Genomic DNA, 24,652 nt, shown 5'->3' on the forward strand with positions numbered 1-24,652 from the left:
GTAGGATTCAAATTCAGTTGGAGAATTTGTATTTCTCACAAGCTCACAGGGGATGCTAACACTACTGACCTTGGTGGTCAAGACCCAAGTTCTGAGACCATACATCTTGTTTACTCATATATGTCCTGGGAATGGCATACTATATGGAACAGTTTCCTTACCCCTGGGAGTTTGGGAGGAACATTAGAAATGCAGCTTTGGGAAGCCCTTCTTTGAAACTTAAATGCACAATGAAGGCTCAAATACATTCAGTTGTAAAAAAAAAAAAACACACACACACACACACAATCTAGTTTACTTCTCTTGGAAAGTCCAGAGCTTCTCCAAATATTAACTTATGCAATCTATTTTTTTTCCTGAGCCCTTATTAATTCCCATAGAACCAGTGCTTCTTCATAACATACTTTGCAAAACACTACATTGGAAAAATGGTCAGGGAGGGCTGATTCAAACACTCATGTGGCTCTTCCCTACTGTCACCTGGAAAGGCTTTAAGCATCATGGGGACCCCCAACAGACCCCCTGTCACCTGGAGTGGGTGACCTGGGAGACAAGTTCCTACCCCAGCCCAACTACAGCAGCTCCTCCAGACTGGAGACCCAGGAAGCTATTTATATTTTCTTAGCTTTGTCTTTATAAATCCTAGCCTTCTAGAATCACAGACTGGCATCCTGGGCCTGGTCAGGGAGTAAGCCCTGTTTCCCTTTCCTATTGCATTATGCATGGCTATTGGCTTTGTCACTCTGTATTTTAAACATAAAAGAGAAATAAAATCATCAAAGTAAGAGTGAAGACACAGAGAAATAAATTCCATGTTTAAGGGGTTTGGGAATCAAAGGAGGTTTAGGCAGGGGTAGTACTGACGGGGGCAGTGTGTTCTTTTTTGCAGAGGCAAGTGGCTTGATTTGGAGAGTGCTGAGTGCTAAGGATAAGGAGCAAGAAAGAGCTCCTTCTCCTGCATTAGACCTTAAATTACCTTCTCATTGCCAAGCTATGGAATTCTTCAACTGAACCAGCCAAGGGGTGCCAAACATTTGTATTAATTTGGGTAAATCCTTTCAGCAGTCTGGTATCAACTTGAGTACGATAATAATTAGCATGTCAATTTAGTTCTCTCTTCTCCCTCTCCTTCTCAGTCCCTCTCCCTCTCTGGCCTTTCCTCTTCTTCCAGTCTCTCTCTCCTCCCACCCCGCCCTCTCACCTTTCTCTCCCCCTCTCTCCCTCTTCCTGAGCACTTATTCTCATTTCTGTTAAAAGTCAGCCACACTAACACACCTCCTTTTCCTATAGTGTCTGGGTCTTCCTGCCAGGACCCAAAACCAGAGACACCTGGGTCAGATGGGGATGATGACCAGTGAGACAAAGATAGATCTAATTCTATTTTGTCAGTTACCAAAACAAAAGTGAGAAACCCTTGCTTTATTTCTGAAGAAATGACCCAAGTTACCTACAGCTCTGGACCACTAGGGTTGCTTTTAATTAATGAAACAGGTGTGAAAACTGGTATGATTCAGAACTGCCTGGATCACTTGCCAGACCCAAGTTTCTCAGTATCTTGGTGCCTCGGTTTTTGATCTCTGAAATGAGGTGAATTATAGGCCCTTTTGAGGGACAGCCCAGTTTCTGTAAGTAAAGAAGCAGAATGCTGCTAGGATGTGGTGAGCCCCTGAAAGAAGGTTGTGTGTGCTCAGAGATGGCACACGCGGAAACACTGAGGTTAGACTGCCCAATGCTTGCTTATTGAGATGTACTTCACTCACTACAAAACTCACACTGCTAAAACAAACAGTTCTGTGGTTTTTAGTGTCTTCACAGTTGTGCAGCCATCAGCACTATCTAGTTTCAGAACATTCCATCACCCACCAAAGAAATCCCACACCCATTAGCAGTCACTCCCCACTCTACAGCCCTACGTAGCTACTCATCTACCTCCCTGTCTCCATGATTTGCCTGTTCTGGACAGTTCTTTCTATTCATGAATTCATGCAACATGTGCCCTTTTGTGTCTGAGACTGCCTAAGTTTGAATCTCAGTCCCAGAGTTCAAAAGCTGTGTGATCTTCATCAAGTTCTCCCAGAATGTCCCCATCTGTGAAATGGAATTACTGCAACAAAATCATAGTAGACATACCATAAAGTCATTAGGAGGATTAAATGTACCAATTAACACATCTGAAGTACTCACACAGGGCCTAGCTCACTGTAAGTACTACTTAGATGTCAACCTCCACTACTCTACTACTGCTGTTATTACTAGCATGATGTTCCTCTGCCCCAAAGTGTGTGACCGGTGGTGGGAACCCAAAGATAAACAGAGCACAGAGAACACAGCTCTTGCCCTCCCCAGTGCACAAGCTGGTGGGAATTACATAGCTAGGAAATCAGCTTAAATGGATACTGTAAAGCCTTATTGTAGGCACATTTAACTAATGGAAATCCAGCTCTCCCACCAAAAAGAGAAGGGAAAAGAACAATTCAAACCCTACAATTAAATGCTGTAGAATTATATTATGTGTATATTCTCTACTGTGCACTGTACATTACTGCATGGATTCCACATGGGTACACATTGATTACAGTACAGGGTTGCATACAGAAAACCACACACACTGAAATCTTATGGGCAATGTAAGAGATTTCAAGGTTCATGTTGACTCTGTTTGCCTTAAACCTTGACTTAATGATCTAATCCCTGAATAAAATGTGACTCTGTTGTATGTCGACAACAGTAACAATTCAGTGTGATTCCAGACAAATGAAAACCAGCCAAGACGCAGTCAGTCGGCTGAGTTGGGCATTAGGCTGCAGTAGGTTCCAGCGGGCAACACCTGTTAGCCAGGCACCACTTCAGCCCTGCACAAGCTCACCGTCTCATTTTGAAAATAAACCACGTAAGCATAGTCATAAGAGGTTAGTGAGTGGTGGACATGGGTGTAGGAAGCAGACAGAAATAATTTCTCACTCCACCCGCTGACAGAACAGACAGATACAAGAAGGAATGTGCTCTTCCCTTTCCTCCTGTCCATCCCTTTGCCTGCTTTGTCCTTCTCTATAGCACTTGTCACCTGGCAGCCCTCATGTATCTACCCATTCATTTTTTATCATTTCTCCCCCAACCAGTGTAAAAGTTCACCAGAGGAGGGACTTTGGGTGCACTGCTCACTTCTATAGTCTCAGTGCTGAGAAGAGTGTTGAGAGCTTAGTGGGTGGTCTGTAAGATTTGTCAGTGAATCAATGAATGAGGGTAATTATTTAGAAAGCCTCCACTTTTCTCCTATCTTCTGTCCCCAAAACACCCATAGTCTGTTCCTCCAACCTCAATTCACTTATTCCTTATAACTGCTTAAAAGTAGTGAGTGGGAATATATCCAAGTCAAAGATGAGGCCCTAAGGTAGCACACAGGGCTTTGGCATGCTGGTACCATCTAGTGGGAAAGAGAGTATCTGCAGGTGGGTGCTGAACAAAACTGGGAGGGTGCAAGAAAGCAACAACCGTAACTTCCCTTCATCATTAGTTCTATGGAGGAAGTTTGTAGTAACACATGATGGTGGCAGACAGAATCTCCTGTATGCTCATGCCCTACCCAGAGCCTATTCTGCCAGTCCAAGCACTTCTCTAGCCTCTACATTGTCCTTCTCAGGGCTTTTCCAAACCCACAGTTGCTCCCCCAGAGCCACAAAGTCTCAGCAGGGAAGTACGGAGTTATTAATGGTGCCAGGGGTTACCCTTTACAAATGGAAAATGGGCATAGGTAGACATATACCCCTGCCTTCTGGCTTGCAAAGAGGCCATTCTGAAGTAAGTTTTACACAGTTCTTCCACGGGGCCCCTGCAGCAACAAGCCCCAGTTACCCGTGACAGTAATCAGCTCAATGACAGTCTTTAGTGGCTTTCTTTCTTTCTTATTTCCACTCCTTACTTCTGTGCCCTGGAATTATCTCCCATATTAGCTCCCTGCATCAAAGTCTTCATCCCCATCACTGTTTAAATGAACTCAGTCCTTTATACCTTTATACCAATATACCTCTGAGTGGCAAGAAAGCCTTAAGAATTGTAGTTCAGATAATTACTACAAAAGCTAAAATTTTATACATTTTAGAGCTGATCTGACAATTACATTCCATAGCTGACTATCAGCATCTTTACCTTGATCAAATTTAATGGGAAGTAAGCCCGTGATGTGTGGTCCTAAAGAAGTACCACAATTCTTATGGTGACAAGAGGACAAAGAAAATGCCTGGTCTTTCTCCCTGGCCTCTACCCTATCCCAATATAAGCAACTGGTGAGGTGGCTAGTGGTTTCAATCAGGGGTGGGAGAACAACAGCTCAAGCACAAAATTCAGCTCTGCCTGTTTTTGTAAATAGAGTTTTATTGGAACACAACCCTGCCCATTTGTTTGCATAATGTCTGGCTGCTTTTATGTTACACAGATAGAGCTCTGAGTAGTTGCAAGAGAGACCATATATTTACTCTATCACTCTTTACAGAAAAAAGATTGCATACCTGTGTTTAAATCATTGGTTGCTATATTCTTAAATTCCCAAAAGCAAAACTTCAAGAACTATAGCAACAAAAAATAGAGAATGGACAAAGTTTTGCCAATGATACCACTAGGGACAAAAATGCCCTCTATTTATTGACCATGATGCATCATGGCATCAGAACAAGGGACTTTTCATCCTAACAGCGGATGGTAGATAAACTCAAAACAACCTCCTATTCCATTTTAATTTTTTCATAGCATTATCACAATCCAAAATTATCGCATTTATTTATTTTTGTTTTTATTGTCTTTCCCCCTCCTTAGAATGTAGACTCCATGTGGAGAGGCACCTTGTCTTTCTTAATCACTGCTGCTTACTACGTATCAAGCGTCATGCTCTAGATACAGTCACTGATCAGTAAATATGTGTTGAATGACTGGCTTAACCAAACATGGAATGTGTAGATTGGGGTGCACAGAGAGAAGCAGAAATGCAAGGCTACTGTGGAGTGGTGAGGACTGGGGCAAAGGGAGAGTGTGACCCTCCACCAGCACAGGCCTCTGTTAGCACTCTCTGCTTTCTTACCAGTACATAGGCTAGTGCCAGGCACACAATAGACACTCAGTAACTGTTCACTGAATCAGTGGCTACCCTGTCTAAAGGTGCTTAAATTGAATTAAAAGGAAAAAGAAAAGCTCTTCTGGTAAAACAGAATGAAACTTCAGGATAGATTCAGTCCAATTGCAACTCGCTATAGATCCGTGTGTCTCACTCTCGCTACAGGCTGTATATTCCTCATTTTCCTACGGACTAGGAAAAATGTTATTGTAGACAGCAGTACTCAGGAAACACTGGCTTAGACTGTGTGTCCTTTGGCACCCCCCGGGGAGGAACACCATCTAGCCGGTGAGCTCAGCAGTTGACAAGAAACTGCAAAACTGCCAGAGAATTTACCTGTATGCCTGGAAGTTTCAGAGGTGGCACACCAAGAGCTGGGTCGTGGCGACTGCACTCTTCCTGGAATGGCCATTCTTACTGGAGGAAGCATGCAACATGGGGGGTTCGTCCGTCCCAGTCACAAGCAAGGACTCAGAGACAAAGAACACAAATGGCTGTGGGCTAACCCAGTTCTGAAGGGTGCAACTGGTAACTTAGACAGGAGGGCCAGGTCCCAGACCCACTTTTAAAGACCAGGAATTCAGAAGTGGGGTCACTGCAGGCAGCCCTTTTGACTCCAAGAGAGCCAGAGAACAAAATAGTTGAGAGAGAGAATTCTTACATTATTTGCGGGAATAAGGGAGGAAATTTTTAAACACCTATGAAATGTTCAGGAAAATACACATGCACAGGAATCAGAAATGCATGAGTTCAAACCCTGGTCCAGTTCTGTGTGGCCTTAGACAAATGACAAACCACTCCAAACTTCTTTTCATCGAATATAAAATAGAGATAAAAATAGTTGCCCCTGAAGATTGCAGTAAGGATTTGAGATAGTGTATGCAAATGGTATATAGCAGTAAATTGTACAGTACAGTAAATTTCCCACTTATTTTGATATATTTTAAATAATAATAACTATAAGTGCTCATGATGCTAGCCTACACACCCACATACATACTGCCCTGATAAAGCTCCTCAGAAACAGATGCTGTGAAGACACATCTAGAAGGTAAGATCCTGTCAGATCAAATGGTTTTATGAGGCATGAAATCCCTAGGGGGACAACCTTTGTGGAGCTACCAATATGGGAATTGGCAAATCCTTCTCTAGGGAATGGACTTTACTTTTTTAAATCTCTGTGAATTTTTAAATACACAAGCATTTTTCGCACCTCTAAGTCAGATGCTCAAGGCCAAGGCCTCATGGTACCTTCAAGCCACAAACTCCCCTGGAGCACAGTGCACTAAAGTTAATACAACCAACCCTCTTTCAGCACCTAGCAGTTGCCAACTGTGAGAAAGTCTCAAGCATACACTTATTTCATTCTCACTAAAACCCTGCTGGTCAAGCATAGCTATTCTGTCTTGTTTAGACACAGGAGGAAACAGAAGAGGAGGGAAATAAAGTAACTTATCTTCGGTCACACAGTATGCAAATTGCTGGGTCAGGATTTAAGCTCATTTCTCAAAGGCTCAGAAGTATAAGATGCTCCTCCCTCTGGATCCATGCAAACTGTCAGCCCCAACTCACCTCTGTCACTTTCCCCAGAGGACCAGGACTATGTTGTTTTCATCTCTGGATCCCCAAATTGCCAGCAATTTTGCCACTTGGTGGACATTAAAAATTATGGGAAGGAAAGGGAAAAGATGGAAGGGAGAGAGGAAGGGTGGAAGGAAAGGAGGAGGGCACAACAGCCCTTCCCTCAGTACTGTTTTAGCCCCCAGTGTTTCCTACTGCAACAGTTACAACCTCAGCTATGTATTTTCTTCTTTCTTATTGGATGTCCTCAGTAGACTCTAAGCCCCATGAGAGCAGGTTTCATTTCCATCTTATTACCTATGAATTTCCTAAACATTTCAATAAATACTTAGCAAATGGACAAGTGTTCACTCCTCACCTTCTCAAGATAATGTTAACTGTGTTGCTGGGGTTTATTATTGTTTTTTTAAAGAGCCAATTGTTAAACATTTACTAGCACTCCACTGATTGGCACCCAGTGGAAGATTTTGCTATGACACCCAGGAACATAAGAGTCACCAAAGCTATATCTAATATGCTGAAACAAAGGTTTGTTAGCATTCGCAAAGTGATTGCTGAAGGCAGTAGATCATTATTTGCTTCATGTAAGAAATGTTTCCAGTGCTGCTGATTGAATGTTCAAGAAACGATTAAAGGCCTTGGCAATGTTTCACTCAAATATCTTTTGCGTGAAAAGCCTCAGAGATTGGTTAATTATAGAGTTATACACAGTCTCTGCCTAGTCAAGGGCATTTCCAGGCCTCCACGGTGCCCATCCCAGATGCAAGCATGGATTGAATCTGTGGGCATTAGTGTAACTGGGGCCCTGACTACCTCTCCTGAGGAGTACTGCTGCAGCTCGGCTAACACCCCAAATGGAAACAGCCCTCTGGCCCTGTTTGCAGTGTCAAACACCTGGGTTCCTTGTTTGGGCAAGTGGCTCTAGCTTCCTGCCATCTGAAAGAATCAGAACTCAAGCTTGCATTCTTAACCCCTCCCTGACCCTCGCTCTGCCCTCTCTAAACCCAGCTACCAGGCTCTGGCAAGTTCTTCCCTAAATATCTCCCAGATGCTCTGAGCAGGGTGTATCTACTTTGCTCATCCGCACTGTCACTCCCTATTCTAGATTTCCATGACCTCAGGCCTGCATTGTTCTCTTTTCCACTCATACTCAGTTCCCATCTATTTGTCACACTGCAGCCAGGGTGACCTGTTCAAAATGGAAATCTGACCCTGTCACACTCTACCTCCCCTCAGTACTTTCAATGGTTGCCCATTGCTCTAGGACAAAAAATAAAATCTTTGCAGGGCTGACAAGGCCCCAGTGGTTCTGGCACCCCCTAGCTGCTCCTCACATCACCCTCCTTGGGCTGTACCGTGTTTCCTCCTGCCCAGAGACTTCTACCAGTCTGTGCCTTCTGCTCTTCCCCACCCACAGCCTCTAGTGTTGTTTCATCTGTATAAGCCTCACTACTTTTCCAGACTGCAACTTGTGCATTGGTCTATCAGGGAAGCTTCCCGGATCCTTCATCTGGATCTTATGCCTTTCATACATATACATATACATACATACATATATATATACATATATATATATGTATGTATGTATGTATGTATGTATATAAACATTCATTCATTCACTCACATTTACTGAGAGCCAGCTACATGGCAGGTATTGATCTAGGTGGTGGGGATACAGAAATGAACCCCTCAAACAGCAACATGTGCTATAAGGGAGCTTACATTTTAGTGAGGGAGAAAAACAAGGCACAAACAAGCAAAATATAGAGAATGTCATAACCTCACGCAACTGTGTGTTTCCTTCCCTCAGAGCAGTTGTCTTTGGTTTGAATTATTCATCAATTGATTTTTATCTCTCCTGCCAGGGAATTGCTTGGGTCTGAGCCCCAACAGATTGAGTCAGCCTTACTAGCAAATGTACCCTAAAAACATAGTAGGCCTTCTGTGGATACCATAGATACTTATTGAATCCACTTGGTCCCCGGTGAATGAATCTCCCTGAAGTCAAGTTCCTTGAGTGCTTGGGGCTTGGGAGGGACAATCCCTAATGGCCAGACCCTGAGCTCCTCCCTGCCCTTTGAGAAGCCTCCCTGCAGCCTCTTTCTGTAATTCTGAGTCACAGCAGAAGCCATCAAACTTTTTCTCCAAAAGGCCAAATATTAAGTATTTTAGGCACTGTAGGCCATATGGTGTCAACACTGTTGTTATAGCACAAGCACAGCCATAGACAATTACATAAATGAATGGGCATGATTATGTTCCAATAAAACTATTTATGAAAACAGGCTGCAGGCAGGAATTGGCCCACAGGCCATAGTTTGCAACCCTTGAGTTGATGATCCCGGAGGCCCAGCCACTTATGGCAGCTGAAGGCGGGGCCTGTGTGGCTCAAGTCAGCTCTGGGTTCTGCTGGCAGAACCCAACAACATTCCACAGACTGTACGGCAATTAACAGGGAGATTATCACAGAAGCCCAAGCTTCAGGCATTTGCAGGTACCATCTCCTCCAGCACATGGAAAAGCAGTTCTCTGCCACTCCCAGAGGAGAGAGACTTGGCCTGCAGGCCTCATAAGGCAGGGATGGAAGCTGCCACATTCCTTGCAGGGTCCCCAGGTTCCTCCAGAGGCTGAGCTCATTTCCTGGCCCTGCCCAGGCATGTGGCAGGGCTGCTCTCAGCTGAGCAGCTGCTGCCCTCCACCCTAGCCCAGCCTGCGCTCCGCTGGCAGACACAGGGGCTTTGTGCAGAATGGGGGACACTCAGTGGGGCCTTTGAAAAGAGACATGACATGTCAAAACCTGCCTATTGCTAATGCTAATTTTCAGGAATTTGACTTCTGTTGGCAACTGACAGAGGAAAAACAATTACCTTTTGGTTTTTGTATATGTATGTAGTTATATTTACCCTGATCTTTCGGGTCTATAGCTATGGAAAACAGTTATCTGAGGCTTACCTGCTAGAATGGGATGAGTGGACAAATTTGTCTAGTATTTACAGAACCAGGGAGCATTAATTATAGCATTAACACTATGTGTGGGCCGAGGTGGGTGTTAACTGTTAAAAACAGTCACAAAAACATCACACAAACTCCAGCTGGCGCTGGGGTAACAATGTCCTGTGTATAAAAGTACTCTAGGCAACAAAATTATGGAGCTAACATTACCCTGAAGTTACAAATGCTCTGACTGTTAGCTCAGTGCTTCCAGAGTACCCTGCAGGCCTAAGTACAATATGTTTTTGTGATGTTCTGATTATACTCACGCTATGGGCGAGCAACACAGATGGAATGACAATGCCCAGTGTGTCACTGTGTTCCAAGGGCAGTGATGCTCTTTGTATAAACTACACAAGGCGCTCTAGGACCTACATTTTACCCAGTGGTCCCAGAGCCCCTCGGCTGCCAATGCATAACATTGTGTTGGGTGTGTCAACGTGCTGGTGTTCCAGCACTCAGACTGACTCAAAGCTGCAGTGTGTCGCTCCTCCGGATGTAACTGTTCTGCATGGAATGATGGTCTGGGTGTTACAGTGCTCTGGGTACCCCGAATCAACCAATGGCTAATGGTAATAACATTCTCAGGCAGAAGGTGCCTGTTCATTGAAAGGGCACATCGATGGATTTCAATTAGAGCAATCAAAAAGAAGCTTTTAAAATAGCCTATTACTGAAAAATTGACTGCGTAAATTTGATCAAGCCTCAAAATTTGGGAAAACAGAAATTCCTGATACAAAATGGCTGTTGGGGCAAGTGGGTAAAATTAGGGAGGACAATGGGCTGGGTGAATAGTCTGGGACTGTGACAAACTCCAGAGGCATGTCCTCCCTAAGGGGACAGTAGTGACTCAGCTCCAGTAAAGTGTGGTCATGTGGAAATGAAGCTCTAGTGTTGACTAACCTTCAACATTTTAAGAAATACAAGAAGCCTAGATTTTTTTTAAAAATGTACAAAATTTCTCACTTTATAGAACATTTGGGCCAAAGAAGATACATCCATGAGCTACATTTGGCCTGTGGCTGCTACTTTGTAACCTCTGCCTGGAGGTCAGAGTTGCAGAATTGGGATGGATGGGCTTCAGCACCATCAAACAGGTATCTTGAAGTTCAATTTGCTACACCAATGGGTGACCATTCACCTCTGTGAAACCTGGCTCAGTCTGCATTTCAAGTTTGAAATGTCAATTCTATCTTCTTTACCCTGTCCTTAGCCTCTTCTCTCTGTAGAGAAAGAAGTTTCTTTCCACCCTAACCCTAAAATAAAGCATCTACTTAGTGCATGGTGAATGTGCAGGGGATCCTACAGTGCAGCTAGGCATCATTTGTACACTTTGCTCAGGTAGGGGGATCCAGGCCTGGGGTCCCCCAGGTGGCTGCAGAGGAGACAGGCTGTGGGGAATCATATTGGCAGCATCCTTCAGGAGGGTCAGATTCTCCCAGGCATGTGGGCACCTTGCAGACAGCTAAGCGGAAACAGTGCCAAAACCACTGGTCACTTGATTTGATTCTGTCCAACTGATTATTGTAATTGGATGACAGATTGATATTTCCCTCTTCTTTTCAACTGTGTTGAAGGGTAAGCCGATCTGGCCCATGACTCACTCTTCTGGGTAGTTACCAAATGGGGAAGATTATCTCCCTTCCCAGGCAGAACTGTGCCTGCCTTTTGGCTGCCTGAAGAGTAAACTGGGCCCAACTGAAGTCAAATGGCAGGAAATTTCAAAACTTCCTCATATTTCATATTATATATTGTCTATAAAGGTCTTTGAAATGACCCTTGCTCTAACAGTCAGAGGGGATACATAGTTGAGGAATAAAGTAGAACAGAAGTAACTACACTAGGGGAAAAAAGGAGACGGGAAAGAAGGAAAGATAGTGCAAAATGACAGGACTTCTCATCGGAGGAGCTTGTAGCAAATACTTGGGAATAAGCACAGTAGTTTGGTTTTAATGGAGCCGTTGTACTGAAGTTCTTTAAAATATGAGCTGTAGATTCAGAATTTTGTAATGCTGTGGATGGAGCCCTCTTCTGGAGAAATTTTTCAACAGATATTACAACAAAGTCAAAACACAGAGATAGACACACACACACACACACACACACACACACACACACAGAAAGAGAAATAGGAAATACTATTGGCTATTTAGATGAAATGTCACTCATGTGTGAATTGAACCCATAGTTTGTCCTTTTCCTTACTTCCCACTAAATAGAAATTAACTCTACTCCCCAAGCAACTATCTTTTTAGAAGGAGGGAAAGAAAAATGGATCCTCAAGAACCTAGCTATACTTTTACCTAAACAGCAACTTCAGACTGAGTTGTACATCTAAATCTTTGTACTTTTAGATAATGCTGTTACTGGGTACACTGTTTGTTGGACAGTTTCACCATAACACATAGAGAATACTTCTACAAGGAAATGGATTAGATTTAGTGGAAAACCCAAGGGCTAAAGACAGAAAAGAAGAGAGGGGAGGGAGGAAGAGCAGGAGAGATTAGCTAAGATGACTGTTGAGGCTTTTAATATAGACGATGGCATTACCTGCATTTTCCAGATCCCATATTCACCCTTACAGTTTAGTAAGTGTCTTTGGGCACTTGCTAAAAAAATTGTTCAGACACATTAACTCTTCCACTCTGATTTTTTTCTACCACTTAATCTCTGCTTTTGCCATCGTATGGGCTGTCACATGTTGAACCCTTCTTGGAGCAGGGCATGCTCTGTAATTCTGTCTTTTATCCTCATCAAAACGGTTCTGCAAACAAACACCGCCCTTAAAATGTAACAAATGAGGTTGAAGGGGCACTAGAAGACACTGATTCTCACTTAAATTTTGAAAATCAAGATTCTGACTCCAAGAAAGTGCTCCCCTTGTTCAAAGCAACACCTCAGAACTCTGGAACATTTTTAGTCACTCCCAAGTGAATGCTGTCCAAACCTGAACCACTCCCTAAAGTCCTAATTATTGGGGGATTACTCATTCATTGTTAGAACTTTTGGCTAGTTGTGATACCCAAATAGGTGGGGGGAGGGGGAGTCATATTTACAGTGGAATTTTTAGCTCATGCCTCTCTTCTTTCACATTTATTAATCATTATAGCCAAATTCCAGAGGCCACTTGTGAGACAGTCTTTCCCAAAATGCCCCAGGGGAGGAGAGAGGTGACTGTTTCTCAACTTTGCCAGTTTCCAGCCATTGTTGCTTAGATTTCCTCCGCCCCATTCCAAAAATACCCCAAACAGCAACCTAGTCAATAAACTTACAGAGACTGACGTCTTCCAAAGCTGGACCCAGCATGTTACAACCAGGGTGGAAAAACACACACATGCTTGCCTGAACACCCACCGCCAGGGCTGAGGGAATGATTTGCTCTATTATATTGCTTTCCCCTTTCTTCTGTTTTTTCTCTGCCTCAGGAAAGTTCTGTTTTCGCTTGTTGACTCCAAGACCCCAAGACTTTACACACTTTTCACACTATGGCCCACAGAACTCTGCACTTGAGCCTCTTGTTGGTTAACTGGATTGAGCAAAAAATGATTTCTCCATAAGATGCTATTGCTACCAGGATATCAATTACTGTCCTAATGTGGACACTTGCTCTGAGTATGCATAACAATCTAAAAGAGAGATACTCCTCTCAGGGCAGGCAATTTAATTCAGAGTAAAACCTCCATTCACCCATTCTAAAGAAACTGAGTGAACTGAGAGCCTTCATAACCCACTGTGTTGGCTGGGTCTTGGATGAGGAGACACACCAGTTGCTTTGCAAAAGGCATCACGTGAGAAGCCCCTAGTGCACATGGATTACTGGTGGCTGTCATGTGGTCTGTCTTACTCAAAAGGAGGCATAACTTTGGGCAAGCCCTATAATCCAAACTGAGGTTGAAACATGCCCACAGAGAAAAGTACTGTGAAGTCCTAGGAAAGGCGGTGGTCAGTGCTCCCCAGACACTGACAGCTCCCAGTGAGCCAGGCCTCATGGTAAATGCATTACCTAGGACATCCTGTTGGATGCAATCCAATCTGCCTAGAAATCCTAGGAAGGTGATAAGATTATTTTTCAGTGTAGAATCTGGAAGCTCAGAGAAGTTAACCAACTTGCCCAGGGTGGTGCCACTAACATATGGCAGAGCAGATCTGCCCAAATGAGAGGCATACTCTGAACCACCCTGCTAAACTGGGATGCATATATACACATACAGCCTGAGGAATAATTAGTCCAGAAAGACTGGAAAACTGATTTATGGACAGGCATAGGATTTGTGGCAGGACTGAAGGCTACAGGGACCCCCAAGAGAATCTGCCAGCAAAGCCCTTGTAGAAGAGGAGGGTAACTGAATAGTGGCTGTGGGTACAAGGAAGAAAGACACAATGAGTGGGGAGAGGGGGCTCCACAGGCAGGCACCTTGGTCTGCCACCAGGCACTATCACCCGCCCCCCAAACACACACACACTTTGAGTGCTTTCCATGGCCACAGCATTCCTGGGACACTGGCCCATTTCCAAAGTCTAACTCCAATATTAATCCAGCAGTAGCCTCCCCTTAGAAGGCTGCTCTGCGTCCTCACATGCTAACCAGCCCCTGCCAGGGACCCTAGCTGCTCCCTCCCCCTCTCACCCACATACTCACACAAGTGCCTCTTCCCCTGACACCCAGGAGTCCTGGACAGGAGCTCAACACACATTCTTAGCACCCCAAGGCACTCCCTATGTCCCTTCCTCCTCTCTGCTGGACCTGCCTTGATCTTACCCACCCACTTGTAGGCTCCCTGCTCATGCCAAATCCCATAGGCTGCCAGCTAGGTCGTGGTGCTCTCAGAAACCTCGGGCCCCTGAGCAGTACTGGGCGTGCCCCTCAGCCTCCAGTACCTCTAGTCTAGCCTCCTCTGAGTACTGCTTTTAACACACAAACTTCGGAGATCCCCTAGACACATAGGTGGTTGCTGTAGGACCACATCCCCACCGCCCCCCTTCCCGGAATCTCTGGGCCCTACCCTCCCGCCTCAGCGCTCTGAGGGTTAACAGGCAGCTGCGGCCCGGTGGGCAAGGCTTGAACTTTTCTCTGTTCTCCGCACCACACAGGAAAGCAGCAGAGGCGGCAGTTGGGGTTTAGGGCCGAAGCTCCAGTGAGCTGGACAAAGGGGGTGCATGGGGGTTGGGGCCTGAGCCCTGACAGGGGACGCACTACGGGTCCTTCCCGGCCCGAGGCTGGGGAGGGAAAGGACCCCTATGCCAGCGCAACTGGCTCCCGCGCCTTTGAGCGACAGCAGCAGCCGGGCTGCAGAGCACTGCTAGCCCGAGGCACCTTCCAGCAGGCTGCCGGACTGGGTGAGGGGAACCTGGCGCCCCAGGAAGTCGGCAATACCAGGCCGTCCTCTCCAGCCTCTGAGCAGCCCGCAATCCGGACACAAGCAGCGCTTCCCCTGCTCTGCGCTGAGCTGGGTAAAATCACGACTCCTTGGACTCGTCTCTGAGTCTTTCTCCAATACATGAGCCTCGAGAGAAGGCGAATCAAAGTTACCCCACTTGATGCAGGCAAGAATGTCGCCCCTGCTTGCAAAATAAAGGACTCAGGAGCTTTCTCCTTCTTTCCCCAAGACAGACAGACACACACACACACACACACACACACACACACACACACACACACGCCGGAGTGGGTGAGCAGACGCCCTAGGATCTCCAAGGCTGGAAATGACCTCCCTTCCTAGCCCAGGGCTGTCTTTGCCACCGCTCCAGGAGTCCCTAAGCGCCCCGAAAGCCCTCTCACTTTGCCCGCGCCAGGCGATCATAATGCAGAGCTGGGGCGCCGGGCGCTCCCGGCAGCCCCTCTTCCCTACCTGGGACAGGAGAAAGCACAGGACGAGCGGAGTTCTCGGCTGCATTTTGCCCGACTAGAAGCGCCCGGCGGCGTTTTCATTCATGCACGCGGCTGCACTGAGCATATTTTCCGTGGGAGCCAGGCTTTGAGGAGAGGCTCTGCCTCGCCAGCCAGCCAACTTCCCAAATAGATCAGCGGCAGCATCACGAAAGCATTGGGTAGAGGCTGATGACCAGGACCAATGGCTTTACAAGACGGATTCCTTCATAAAGCTCCCTCGTTTTGCATGGCAGATACCGGGCTAGCACCTCGCGCAAAGCGAGCCCCTCAAAGGAGGCAACCCATTTGGTTTTTTGGACTGTTGGGGCCCGTCTCACAAATCACGCTGGGCAACGCCAGCCGATTCCACTTACACAGAGAATGGAATTGCACCAGGGACTGGCGGCCACTTCCAGCTCAGTGCAAAAAGATTCTCTTTATTAAAATGTTAATAAGATCCACTTTATTTCCAATAAATCAAATAAAATGACCCCAACAGTTTCAGCCCTTTCTTGGCAATAAATTTTTTTTTTCTTTTCCTTTCCTTTTTCCCCCACGTGGACCAAGTCATGGTGGTGTTTGGTGTTTCCCTGCCACCTCACAAATCACAAAGAGGACAGATCAATTCTAGCTTGCAGAAAAGAGTCCATCAAGGGGCAACAGATTTGTCAACTCCTCAGGTGCGAATGTGACTGGCCACCTACTCCCCAAATGTGCATCTAGCACCAAAGTTTGGGACTATGATTTGAAGAAACTTTTTAATTTTTATATGGGTGTGATCATTTGGAAGCTCCTAGCTATCCCCAGAAACTTAGAACACTGGCAGCCACATTTTAAGGGATTTTATAAGTGGGGTCCTATGGAAATGAGGGTAAGAAGGATATCTCGGTCTGCCTTTCCCAGGAGGAATCTAAGAAGATGCCTTAAAGACCTTACTTGGTCACTTCCATGCAGCCTCCTAAAGAGTATTTCAGGTATTCTATAATAAAGGATATTTGTGCAATAGAATTTATGCAACCAAAATAGAAAATCTGGGCCAAACGGAAAAAAAAATCAGAAAACTGAAATGCTAAACCCAAACTCTAATAAATTTACTCTGACTTAGATCTGAGCTTCCTGGTGGCTAAAGCAATAAGAGAAACACATAAGTTACATAGTTCTTACAGAAATAGGTACACAAATATCTTCTGACATATGTTCCCTTGACACCAAATAATGGGATAAATGTATTACATGTTATCTAATATAGCAGGACACTGAGCAATGGACCACGCTGAGATCCAGTGGATTGGGCTGTATTCCCAGCATCTGGCACAGGGCCTGGAACATGGAGACTGCCATTAGTATGTGTTAAATAGATGTCTAGACTTAATCAAGAAGTAGCAATGGCAGGGTGGAACAAAGATTTCAGAGCCACATTGCCTAAGCTGAACCCCAGCTCTGCCACTGACTAATAAGCTACTGAAACTGTCTGTGCCTCTGTTTGCCCACTGGTTAAATGAAAATACACATCATTCTGAACTCATAAGGATATGGTGAGGATTTAATAACAAAATACCACTCAATAAATATAAAATGATACACTTTTAAACATTATTTCATTGTCAGCTGATCTATCATCTCATGTGGCCCCAATGTCACTAATGAAGATGCATTGCCATTTGACTGCCTGACTGCTTTAGCCAGAGCTGGCCCAACAGATGACGGTGTTGGCCGAACAGTGCCCAGAGTAGCCCAGGAAAGGTGACTACTACTGCTTCTTCCAGCTTCCCACTGTCCTCCTGTCGAAGCAGGCCTCGCCCCGGAGCCTCTGAGATGTGTGGTCACAGTGTTGGATAGATGCTGAGGGTGTCTCAGTTTGGAGCCCATGTGTGTGGAGACCAGTTCCCACAGAGCTCACTGACAAGAGTAAAACAGGGTGCTTTGGAGTCAGACCTGCTTCAAATCAAGACATGGGGAAATATTCTAATTTTTCTACGTTTCAGAGCAGAAGCCATCTTGCCAATCAGGGGCCAGCCGAGCTGAGCCCATAGATTCAGGAGGCACAAAGACAGAGAGCAAGCAGAGGACAGCTCAGGAGATGATAAACAATGATACGGGGTAAAGGATGGCACTAAGATAATGTTCCAGCCACATTTCCAAAAGCAGCCACTCAGTCAGGAAAGCACTCCTAACTGTAGGGTGTTTCCAGGGATGCACATGTATCCTTGCACAATGTACACAACAGTATTCTTGAGTTTGTAGTTCTGCTGGACCTTTCTTTGGTCTCCCTATTCCATCATTCTTACTGCTGCTCACCAAATAGGTCCTGTTTTCCCCCTCCTGGTACATGGAAGAGTTATACTTGTCGCCCCCTTGTGGTTAGCATGGGGAAGTGTGACTAGTTCTAGCCAGTAAGTGGTGAGCAAAAGTGACAGCTGTCACTTCAAGGCAGGAGCATTTAATCACCAGTGTGAGACAGACTAGTTTCCCTGGAATAGGTGCTGAGATAAAGATTTGTGCAGGTGACTTAATGGGAAGTGTTCTCAGGAGCAACAACTACAAGAAGGAGGAAATCAATGTTGGCAGAGGGAGAGGGTGAACACAGCTGTCTTTGCAGTAGAGGACTCAGGAAATACCAGGGGAGCTCTGGAGCTAGAGTGGTTCTTCAGAGATGACCCTAATAGAGTCAGTGGGCTGTACCTTTGTGCTCCCACAGGGCCAGCTGTTCCACTGAGTAGGAAACTGATTTTGGGTGAGGTAGCATGGTGCAGCCAAGGGCAATATTCCAGTCTGACTTCAGCTTCATCATTATATATTAAACAAAGGTTCTCACCCACAACAGATGACTAGAGGCTGTGATTCCCAGGCTGCAGATGACCTGGGGCATCTAATGGCACCAGTGAACACAGATATAGACTTGCCTGGCCAAAATTCTGCTGAGTCTGTCTCCAGACAGGAGCTGTGCAGGCATTTACCAAGGTCCCTGGCTTTTGTCCTGAGCTATTCTACTGGCAGGCAGAGTGGCTCCAGCAAAGCTCAACTGATTCCAGGCAGTTGTGCTCAAAGGGCCAGTCCCCATCCCTTCCTCCCTCAGAAGGGGAGGTGCTAACTCTCAGAGTCTTCTTAGGCCTTGAATCTCATTTCCAGAAACCCATGGAGGTCAGGAAGTTGGAAAAATATTTGTCCATAAAACGACACCTGGATTGGGATCTCCAGACTTCTCTTATATTGTGTAAGTAGCTTTTAGTCCCCAAGCCTCAGTTTCTTCATCAATAAAATGGAAATATTAACATAACATTCCAAGGATTATTGCAAAAAAAAAGTTACTCTTTCCCTCTATCTCCTACTGCCCTCTACTCTCACAGAATATGCATTTCACCAAAAAATGGATCATGTTTTGTTCAACAAAAACAGGAAAAAAGTCATTTTTCTCCAGTGATAAAAGACCTCTGAAAAAGATATCCATTTGTTTGTTTGCTTGTTTTGCCTTATTTTCCCTTCAGCTCCCTAATGAGGGTCTTTTGGCTGATGGGTTGATTGATGGTGGCAAGTAAATACTGAAGCTAAAAACCACCTCCTACCTCTGCTCTACCTCCCCTACCATAGCCCCCCAACAAACCCCAGCAGTTTTTGTAGCTGTGGGCTCCCCAGAAGCTATGTCTGTGTTCAGACACATTCCAGGTTCACATTCCTTTTTCTGGCATATCAGCCTGGCTTTGAAGTTGGTGGGATCATCATCCAGCAGTCCGCAGCTGTCTCCTGAGGTTCCAGGGATTGAGGCTGTTTCCTCACATTGACTCGTGCAGATGAAGACATGGTTTCTGAGTGTGCAGAGGTGGCTGTGTGGGTGTGTGCAGTGCTTGCATGTCATGTGTGCAGGCACATGTACGTGTGTGTGTGTGTGTGTGTGTGTGTGTGTGTGTAGAGAGGCAACTGGGATATCATGCAGCAGAGATAATTTATTCAACATTTTTTACCCTTTAAATTTGCTGCTGTGATGAGGCATTTGAATAGAATAGTGATAAACCAGATAGATGTCCTTCTGAGACACAAAAGTTATCAAGTATGCAGGAGCACTTGATAATTGGGATATACTTGGATAGCAGGGAGGGAGCCCACAACATACAGCATTATAACACAGCATAATGCCAAAACTATACCTCTCAGTGTTTTCAGCCTGCTTAGAATACCCAAGATTATGACAATATACTACCCCACAATATCTGGCCACCAAAAAAGTAGCATCCCTGATCTGCTTGAGCCATGAGCCTGCTTTGTGTTTCCTCATTGCCCGTATGTTACCTGACCTTATACCATAAGTGGACACTGTACTATTGTCTCAATTCTTCACTTCAACTTGCATGTACATCTTTCACCCCTTGATTTTGGGTTTGGCCCAAAAATCATGGTGTGATATGAACTTGGTGTGGTCAATGGAATGAGGCAAAAGTGATGGGCTATCAGTTAAAAGCCCAGGCTCCAAGAGGCCCTGTGCATTTCAGGTTGTTCTCTCTAGGTTCCCTACCCATGCCTTCAAAGGAGCATTCATGGGTGAGCTCACTGGTTGTAGGGATAGACAAGTACCTGCCTGGACCCAGAGAAACTTGAGCAAAGCCAACAGAGCCCCACCCAGGTTAGCTGATTCACAGGTATGTGAGCTAAAAATAATGGATGGCTCTAAATTTGGAGTTGGTTTGTTATGCCTCAATAGCTAGCCAATAATTACATTTTTTGTTCATTGTCTCTCTATCCTACATCTGTCTTTTTGCTGCTGTGTGTTTAGCTTCTAGTACAGTGGCATACAGGAGGTTCTCAAAGGATTTTTTGTTGTAAAGATAAATGGCTTCTGTATTGAAGAATGCATGATGCTGGTATGAAAGACCCGTACATGTGCTGCTCTGCCAGAAATACTTCCTGATGGTAACGGTTCAATCCTCCCACCTGGAAAACATTCTATGACCTTGACACTCTCCAGTCACTTGTGGCCACCTACTTCAGCCTATGACATGGCAAGGCCTTCTTACAGTAGCCTCAAGCAGGATTAGACATAGTAAGCAACATTCCACAGGGGGCTAGTGTGAGCATGTAGGTGCTTGGAGATCTTTGGGGAAGGACCTTTGGAATGTGACATGAATTGAATTTCCTCAATTCATGAAGAGCCCTGACACCTAAGACTAAGACAGAAAGTATTCCTTCAGCTTTTGAGGTACTGCACTAATATATGGTCCTCTATGGATATATGTAATATAATCATGACTTCCACACTAGCATGGAGATAAAGCCTGGAGTGACCATTAGGCAATCTCAATTCAACTTGCTTAACTATCTTTAGGACCTCAGTCCCTCTTAAGGAGCAAAACTGAGCAAGTAGACACCAATTTTATCCTATGAACTAGAAGCCATTAAAAGCCCCCTCTAGGTGTCTCCCTTACCCAAAATTAGTTACTGGGGTTATTCCTACACAGAGAATGATCTCAGCATCAATTCCATAAAGCACAGGTTTTCAAAGCGTGTCCCCTAGCGCATCAGCATCAGCATCACCTCAGAACTTATGAGAAATAAAAAGTTTTTGGTCTTACCCTAGACCTACTGACTCAGGAATTCAGGGATGAGATCCAGCAATCTGTGTTTTACAAGCTCTTTGTATGCATAGCATGAGAATACTTTAAAGAATTCCCCACTATGCACTTACATATATTCATTCATTCACTCATTCATTCAAGTAACATTCCTAAAGTGCCTATTGCATATTAGCCACTGAGCTAGGCAACAGGGTAGGAAATGAAAGCCATGGTTTATGTGCTTCAGAAAATACAATCCATGGAGAGAAATATATCATCCTATTACAGTGTGCTGCAGGAAGTACTGAGAGCAAGGTAGCCAGACCTATGGGGGATCAGGATGCTTTAAAAAGAATCATTGAGTCCACTGTGGTTGGTTTCCATTGTGTCAGAAACCACGATGCATCTCTACTTGATCAAAGTTGTGCTTTTATATCTGTTGTTGAGAAACTAAATAATAGCAAAAGGCAACTGAAACTCAACATTTTCTTCTAACTAAATTGGAAGCTTATTCTTTAGGATCCCACCTAGGTAAATTTGCAAATGGCAGTGCCTGGGGGTGGGGACATTATTTATAGTTGACAGATAATGCTTAGTATGCATTTAGTGAGATTTCTTACAAAGGTACCTTGGCCCTCATGCCCCACCCCCACCTGCCTGTCTGTGATTCTAAGCAGGAAGCCAGTGAGCTAGAGAAAGGGAAAATGAAAAAGAGGGACACTTCAGGGAGGGGCTGTTGACTAAAACAAGCCTAGGCAGTTTGGGACTCCAGATTAGGCTCCGTTTAAACATCAACATCTGGAGGCTGAGCTGTATCATACAGCCAAAGGGGAATCATCCAAACTACTTAAACAGGGAAGGCTCCATATCTTATTTACATTTGTGGAAGATCACTCTGGCCACATTAGAGGATGGATTGCATGAGGGCCATACATAACTAAGGAAGAGAGACTTCTTGGAAGACTACTGTACAGATGATATAAAAGGTAACAGAGTAGGAAGTTTTTTCTCAGGTTTCTAACTAGCGACCCGTACAGGAAAATTGCATGGCACTCTTTCCCACTGCCTAGCAGTGTCTAGGATAAGACATACGCTTATACAGTATAGATGAATGAAACACACTTATTAAATTACAGGAGTTTAACTTTGAGGTCCAATTCTCCACCCCTCCCTGCATCTAAACCTTGCCTCATTAATGATGGAGTAAACATCCTCACCTTTGACTTTGGACTTGAGCATATGACCTGCTCTGGCTAACAGAATGCAGAAGATGTGACATGCCAGTGTGCAATTCTGAGCCTAGGTCTTAGAAAGACCTGTGTGTTTCTGTTTGCTCTCCTACACCTTGCCATCTCCATAAAGAAAACATTCCCTGGTCATCCAGCTGGTCCAAGAAGAAGGAGAAACACGTAAAGCTGAGCCACACCCACACACCCACATACCTGAAGTAAGAAGCAGAATCTAACCTAGATTAGCCAAATCCCAGCCAAGGAATGGCTCAGGGAATGAGCTAAGAGCTGAATACTCAAATCTAGCACAGACATTGATGTGGGCATGACCCGTGTTTAATGTTTCCCACTGATTCAAGCCTTTAATAATTTCTCAACCCACGAAAAAGTCCTTTCCTTCAACCCACCTAATCCAAGCTGACTGTCTCCTTGCAAATCCCTAGGCTCCTTTTTGAGTATTTACTGCAAAGTTACTGAATCTGTCTCCAGTTGCTTTTCTCATGGCAGCATAATTGAGAGGCCATCACTTAGCAATTACTTGGGAAATTTATTTACAATGCAAGGCAGATCTGTGAATGTTTGTAGTGGATAAATTTATTTATAATGTAATCCAAATTTGTCAATACCTCTAGAAGATAAAATTGTGCTGCTCCTATAAAAAGCAACCCACCCGGGTAATCATTTCTGTGGTCTTTTATGAATAGGCTGAGGTCAGGTCCACCATAATAAGTTGGGAAAGTTAATCTGTGGAAGCAAGTTAAGCACAGAAAACTACATTTTAATGATTTTGAATGTGTGGCAGCTGCCAGTATTTAACCAAATGAGCATCCGAAAAGGCAAATCCAAGACTCTTTTGTTCCCTAAGCTGAGCTTTCATGGGGTTAAAATGGCTGGTGTGCAGTTTCAGTGAGGTCAGGGATGATGTCTGTCCTTCTCTCCCTTGGATACCACTTGCCCACACTTTGCCTGGCACTGAGTAGACATATGGCAGGTAGGAGTGGGATGTATCAGTAAGAGTGCAGGTGCATAGGAGAGTTCCTGCTTAGCCCTGCATGTCTGTTGTTTGCTGTACTTATACTGACTGCAGCAAAACGAACTATCAAACAGTACACCTCTAGGGTCAGCATCCATCACCTAGAGCAGTGGTCCCAAACTCTTGTCCTACTATGTGTCCCCTTTCAGTGGTAACACTCCACATGTAAATTTTAATTGTCTACACCGCTGCTGTTTTTAATGTATAAATCTCAAAATCAAATATGGCTTGAATTATAAAATTCTCTCTGAGCACCTTAGAGAAAAGGAAGACTCACCACAGCCCACAAAGCCTAACAGAGCTATCTCCTGCCTCCCTCTCCAAATCCATTCCATTTCCACTGTGGTCTTTGTGCCCTGTTTTACTCTCAATCATCAGACATGCCAAGCTCTTCCCTAGCCCCAGGCCTTTGCACAGTCTAGTCACTCTGTTGGGAATATTCTTTATCTCTACTTCCAGATCATTCTCATCCTCACAGAAACTGTTTTACATCACTTCTTCAGACAAGGGGCCATCTCTCACCAGCTCACCCTCCATTAGCTCATTTCCTTATTTCCTCCATTGAATTTTCTATCATTTGTCACTACTTTAATTATTGTTTGCTTCTTTCTGTGTTGGTTTTCCTTACTAGAATATGAGTTTTGTGATGGCTGCTAAGTATTTGTTTATTGATCACTGTAGTCCAGGACTTAGAACCATGCTTGGTTCATGACCGGCACTCAATAATCTGTTTTTAAAAAATAAATGAACAAACAGATGATCTTATGGCCAATGAGAGTAGATGGATAAGTAGTTCTCTAGATGCACTAATCATATTAGAAATACCAAGTAGTGGCCTGATGGCTGATGACTGCGAGGAACCATGTACAAAAATATGGCCAAGATTAAGTGTGCACACTTCAAGCTTTATGTTGTATAAAACAATACCAAGGGTCCAGGGGCCCTGTGTGCAATCCAAGTAAACTACACTCTATTCTCTTTGCCAACACCAAGCTCATATGAAGTGTGGGGCATGACCTACTTGAACTGAGGACCCAGTTCTCCCAAGGTGAATCAAGAGAGGCTGAAATGAGCTGGGGAACACCTAAGAAAGACAAGGTAAAGTATTTTTAATACCATTTTCTCTTACTTGACAGGTCAGGAACTTATCTAAAGCCTTTTTAAGGTGCCAGGTTCTTGTTCATGTAATGAATCTATTGATTTACTTTTTGCCCCCAAGAAACTCTGAAGACCATAACATGTCAAGAAAGAAGACAAAAGAATTCTTGTTACTTGTCATGGAACCTGATGGGTAAAGAGACA

The 24,652-nt window shown here is 44.6% G+C and overlaps 1 protein-coding gene across 1 annotated transcript in view; it reads right to left on the minus strand.

The window, feature by feature from the left end:
* CDH13 (cadherin 13) overlaps nt 1-15,725 on the minus strand; it is a 1,008,841-nt gene extending 993,116 nt beyond the window's left edge. Inside the window, exon 1 of the mRNA XM_045818585.1 lies at nt 15,526-15,725. Within this exon, the coding sequence (XP_045674541.1) occupies nt 15,526-15,570 (45 nt within the window). The 5' untranslated portion in view covers nt 15,571-15,725. The remainder of the gene's footprint in view (nt 1-15,525) is intronic.
* Between the last annotated feature and the right edge of the window lie 8,927 nt (nt 15,726-24,652).

This window comes from Phyllostomus hastatus, unplaced genomic scaffold (assembly GCF_019186645.2).
Source record: "Phyllostomus hastatus isolate PE091 unplaced genomic scaffold, TTU_PhHast_1.1 phas_scaffold_345, whole genome shotgun sequence".
NCBI classification, from domain to species: Eukaryota; Metazoa; Chordata; class Mammalia; order Chiroptera; family Phyllostomidae; genus Phyllostomus; species Phyllostomus hastatus.